Genomic DNA, 5,807 nt, shown 5'->3' with positions numbered 1-5,807 from the left:
AAAAAAAAAAAAAATCTTTGTTTTGAGGTATCTCTGTAGCAATAGTTGCCCTAGGGGACCCAGCTACTTACATATAGTTTCTGTATATTCCAGTGGCTGTGGCCATATAAAAATACTTTGTCACATGACTTAACCTTAGTTCTTTCTCCTGCTACCACTCACCTTCTTAAAGCATTTATACGGTTTACTCCTCATCTCTCAAGATGGATCATTGTGTAAAGTAATGGAAAACACGACTGTGAGCCAGACATAAAATATGTCCATTCTCAAGGATTCACTTAGTTTCACCATGACAACGGGAGTGAAGTAAACATGCTTTAGCACTGCGAGGGATTCCAGGGAGATTGGCATCCTTCCTGCAGCCCAGTTACGGGAACAGCCTCCTCAGAAAGGAGGCTGGATTAATTTCCTGTGGCTGTTGTAACAAAGTATCCAAAACTGAGTGCTTAGAACAACAGAAATTTATCTCATACTTCTGGGGAACAAGAGTCCAAGATCAAAGTGTCAGCGGGGGCCCTGCTCCCTGTGAAGGCTGTAGGGAAGGATCTATCCAGGTCTCTCTACCAGCTTCTGGGAGTTCCTGGGCTTGTGGCAGCATAACTCCAATCTTCATGTGGCATTCTTACATGTGTTTTCTGTCTCCAAATCTTCCCTTTTCATCAATTAGTTAATCCTAATAGAGTGGGCCCTAATCCGGTATGGGCCCACTCTATTCCAGTATGACCTTGTCTTAACCAACCACATTTGCAATTACTGTCTTTCCAAATAAGGCTGCATTCTGAGGTATTGGGGCTTAGGACTTCAACATAGGAATTTTGAGGGGATATAACTCAACAGAAGTATTTTTTGAAAAATATTTGGAAAGAATTACATTGGAATAAAATTGCTTTCCAGGTTATGAATTTCCTCTCCACATAATAGTAGGACAGTTCTACATTCTCTCCAGTTCAGCCATTTCAGCCCACAAAAGGGACACTCCTAGTTCTGACAGGGCTATATCCTGCTGCTGACTGCTCACAGCTGGGGCTGAGCATGGCCTCCCACCACTCCTAGGTCCCCCTGCCATGCCATCTCCTTCCACCTGAAAGAGGCCTGTGGCACCCATTATGAGTGCCTCTTCAGCCATCTCCACTGCCCTCCTGGTACCCCAATACAGAAAGCCCAGCCTTCAAGGCCTGGTGTGAGCAGCACCCCCTCTCCATGGCTCTCCCTCTGCCCCCTTAGACCCAGCCTACGTCAGGTGTTCACCTTTAGCCACACTTTTCTTTTTTTTTTGAGACAGCTTTGTCACCCTTGGTAGAGTGCCATGGCCACAGCTCACAGCAACCTCCAACTCTTGAGCCTAAGTGATTCTCTTGCCTCAGCCTCCTGAGTAGCTGGGACTATAGACGCCCGCCACAACGCCCAGCTATTTTTGTTGCAGTTGCCACTGCTGTTTTAGCTGGCCGGGGCCAGGTTTGAACCCACTACCCTGGGTATATGGGGCTGGCGCCCTACCCACTGAACCACAGGCACCACCCTAGCCACACTTTTTGTATGTCTTTTTCCTCTAAGAGCTCCTTAAAAGCAGGATATACCTTTTTAAAAAATAGTCTCCTTTTTCACATGCCTAAATAAATGGTTACAGAATTTGGTAACTTCCTCCTTGTAACATTGAAAAAGATAATTTTCTATAAAAAATAAGATTTTCAAGCGGTGCCTATGACTCAGTGAGTAGGGTGTCAGTCCCATATACCAAGGATGGTGAGTTGAAGCCCAGGCCCGGCCAAACTGCAACAACAACAAAAATAATAAATAAATAAATAAATAAGATTTACCATAAAAAATAATTTTGTATAAATAATTTTAGTTAGGTATAAGTAATTAAGATACCTAACTAAATAATATAATATTTCTTTTATGGCTGGGCGTGGTGGCTCACACCTATAATCCTATCACTCTGGGAGGCTGAGGCAGGTGGATTGCCTGAGCTCACAGGTTCAAGACCAGCCTGAGCCAGAGTGATACCTCGTCTCTAAAAATAGCCAGGCATTGTGGCGGGCACCTGTAGTCCCACCAGCTTGGGAGGCTGAGGCCAGAGAATCACTTGAGCCCAAGAGTCTGAGGTTGCTGTGAGCTATGACATCATGGCACTCTACCAAGGGCTACAAAGTGAGACTCTGTCTCAAAAAAATTCATTTATTAAGTAATTGGCTGTTTCTGTGCTTTTTGTTGAGATTTAGATAACAAAACAGAACATTTAAAATAGAACATTATGTGAAAACGCAGATCTTCTTTTCTAAGTCTCACAGTAACAATAATTAGAGTAAAAGCAGTGTGGTTTCCCCACAAGAAAACCATCTATAGAATTTACAGAGTGAAATGTCAGCATTCTTGATATTGTACAGAAGTATTAATCTGTTGTTGTTCACACCCGCATCTAGGATGACCACCGTCATCTGAACCAGTTCATAGCTCATGCTGCTCTTGACCTGGTAGATGAGAACATGTGGCTGTCAAACAACATGTATTTAAAAACTGTGGACAAGTTCAACGAGTGGTTTGTGTCAGCATTTGTCACTGCAGGACATATCCTTATTTGTCCTAGATACCTAACTAAAGCTCAAGTTAACAAACCAGAACATGGACCATAGACACCAGGCACTGAATGAATAGACAGTTAGTAAAAATTTCTGTTGATGGGGCTATTTTTTTTTTTTTTTAGGGAAAATACATTTTGTTTATAGCTAATTCTAAAGCTAAGTCTCATACATCAAACTAAGGTTTTTCTGAACCATATCAGAAGTAATTTTACTTTATTTTATAGTTAAAGATTATGTTTTCTAGGGCAGCGCCTGTGACTCAGTGAGTAGGGCACCGGCCCCATATACCAAGGGTGGCGGGGTCGAACGGAGCCCTGGCCAAACTGCAACAAAAAATAGCCAGGTATTGTGGCAAGCACCTGTAATCCCAGCTACTCAGGAGGCTGAGGCAAGGGAATTGCCTAAGCCCAAGAGGTGGAGGTTGCTGTGAGCTGTGACGCCACAGCACTCTACCAAGGGCGACAAAGTAAGACTCTGTCTCCAAAAAAAAAAAATTATGTTTTCTAAAATAAAACTAAACTAACTTTAAAACCAGTTTATGTATTCAACTTTTCCATTGCAACATCTACTGCATGTGACTAATTTGGAGAATATCACATCGGCTGATTGCTTTGTTTTTTTCATTTCTAAGAAAGATTGTACCTTAATTATTTCACATATGAGATTTATTATGCTTCATGACATAAGGCAAGAAGATGGAATAAAGAACTTCTTTACTGATGTCTATGATTTATATATAAAGGTATGATGTATTCTATAATTTTTTAAATCTGATTATCAAAGAGGATTTTAACCTTGACAGGAAACTGGACTGTTGAAATAAATAACTCCATATGCTGCAGTTTTCCTTTCAGACTGGCTTTCCCCCAGTTAGAACTATTTCTGGCAACTTCCTCAACAGACAAGTATTCACAGCAAAGTTAATATGTATTTAAGAAAACAACTCATGGTAGCTATTTTTAAATGATTGTGAAAGTGAATGCGTTTTATTTTTCCCCTTTTGGTGCATATTGTTGATTTTATTAGAGAACCCTAAAGAGACCAAGGAAGCAGTCTACTTAAGGAAAACGTGGCTTTGTAATTTTAAAAGGTTTTCCATTGGCTGGGCACAATGGCTCACACCTGTAATCCCAGCACTCTGAGAGGCTGACACGGGTGGATTGCTTGAGATCAGGAGTTTGAGACCAGCTTGAGCATGAGTGAAACCCCTTCTGTAAAAACTAGTCGGGCGTTGTGGTGAGCTTCTGTAGTCCCAACTACTCGGGAAGCTGAGACAAGAGAATCACTTGAGCCCAGGTGTTTGAAGTTGCTGTGAGCTATGATACCACAGTACTCTACCAAGGGTGACAAAATGAGACTATCTCAAAAACAAAAAATAAATAAATAAATAAAATGTTTTCCACCTACTTTACAAATAAGTTACATTGCAGTGAGATCATAAGCTGGCAGGAAATGATTCTTACATTATCAAATAGTTGCTCAAGATGAATGGTGCCATTCTTGATAGCAAATCAAACAATAACAGTAATAGGACATCATGGTTAAACTGCAGTGCTAACAAGAGTATGTTCTTAATGATTTCAACATGTTCTGTATTTGGATAGGATTTCTTGCATATCAGCACAATAATAAAATTTAATAATATTCCTACTCAGAGGTAGCAAATATTTAGTCCTTTTTATAAAGATGGATATCAAGTGATTAAAGTATAAAAATTGGTAATGCCTTCCCTCATTAGTGATGGCATTTAATAGTAATAATTTTCTCTCACGTTATGATACTTTAGCTCAGAAGCTGATCATTTAGCCTTGTGTTAGAGATTATTAAAAACCTGACTGTTAAAAAATTACCAAACAAGAGTAACTTCTAATAGTAGTGTAACTTTCTTAACTCTGAGCATATTGTAGATTTTTGTTTTGTGGAGCGAAGGGGCTTTACAGATTAATCCATTTATTTATAATGAATACAAGTATTTCACACGTAGAGTGAATCCTGAGCTAATTTACCTTACATGGGCAACATTTATCATTTATCATACTGCCATCAGTTTTGCCATAGGTTCTTCTCAAAACTAAAACACCAAAAAAAAAAAAAAAAAAGAGAGAGAGAGAGATTGAGAAAGAGAAAATTTCCTTAAGGAGATGATTAATATTTAACAATATAGTGGTTTTGTTTTGTTTTTTTTTTTTGAGACAGAGCCTCAAGCTGTCCCCCTGGGTAGAGTGCCGTGGCATTACAGCTCACAGCAACCTCCAACTCCTGGGCTCAAGCAAGTCTCTTGCCTCCGCCTCCCAAGTAGCTGGGACCACAGGTGCCCACCACAACGCCTGGCTATTTTTTGGTTGCAGTCGTTATTGTTGTTTGGCGGGTCCGGGCTGGGGATTCGAACCTGCCACCTTAGGTGTACGTGGCTGGAGCCTTAGCTGGTTGAGCTATAGGCGCCAAGCCACAATATAGTGTTTTCAATGAAACTTAAAAATGTGGTCTTCAGACTTTTGAATGTCTTTGATGATTTATAATTGAAAACTTTAAAATAATTTCCTTTAGAGACCAATGATTTGTTAGCTTTTTTGCTTTGACAAGCTTACTAATACCTTCTTCTTTCTTAGTTTGCAATGAATCCATTTTATGAACCAAATTCTCCTATTCGATCAAGCGCATTTGACAGAAAAGTTCAGTTCCTTGGGAAGAAACACCTTTTAAGCTGAATGCAGAAGAACTCCAAAACAATGTTACAACAATGGGGTATACTCAGGAATGTATACATTGTAAGTAACTTGATTAAATAGCCTGGAAAACTTTACTTGTACTGTCAATTTATCTAAAACTAATGAAACTGCTGTTATATTTAAACATAGTACACTGTTTCATGACACTTATCAATAAATCAATATTTGCTTGTAAACAGTGTTATTTATAAAGAGCTCTTTATCAATATTAAAATATTTTTTATTTTAGAAGTTTTGAGAATAAGGTTTTGACTTTCCTAATTTGTATGGTTTGATCTTGATGTAACAGTTCCAAAACAAATGTGATAGTTGAGGTTTGATAGATTTAAAGCTAAAAAGATTCTACAGTAAGGAAATTGATAGTATATACATTGGCTTACTTATACATTTAGAGATTTTGTTATAAAAATTTATCGACAGTGTACACAGCACTACCTGAGAAGCTGAAGAAAATTTTTGCAGTGCTAAATGTCATGGGCCTGCCTCTGTCATGTCT

At 39.1% G+C, this 5,807-nt stretch overlaps 1 protein-coding gene across 1 annotated transcript in view; it reads left to right on the top strand.

The window, feature by feature from the left end:
* The window catches only part of TRAPPC2 (trafficking protein particle complex 2), a 13,989-nt gene extending 8,604 nt beyond the window's left edge, over positions 1 to 5,385 (top strand). The window contains exons 3-5 of the mRNA XM_012807165.2: positions 2,424 to 2,568; positions 3,239 to 3,324; positions 5,192 to 5,385. Coding sequence (XP_012662619.1) covers positions 2,424 to 2,568; positions 3,239 to 3,324; positions 5,192 to 5,290 — 330 coding nt within the window. The 3' untranslated portion in view covers positions 5,291 to 5,385. The remainder of the gene's footprint in view (positions 1 to 2,423; positions 2,569 to 3,238; positions 3,325 to 5,191) is intronic.
* Positions 5,386 to 5,807: the final 422 nt, after the last annotated feature.

The sequence above is a fragment of the Otolemur garnettii genome, unplaced genomic scaffold (assembly GCF_000181295.1).
Source record: "Otolemur garnettii isolate 467f Iridium unplaced genomic scaffold, OtoGar3 scaffold00065, whole genome shotgun sequence".
NCBI classification, from domain to species: Eukaryota; Metazoa; Chordata; class Mammalia; order Primates; family Galagidae; genus Otolemur; species Otolemur garnettii.
Note: the sequence above shows the minus strand (reverse complement) of the source record. Positions and strands in the feature narration are given on the sequence as shown.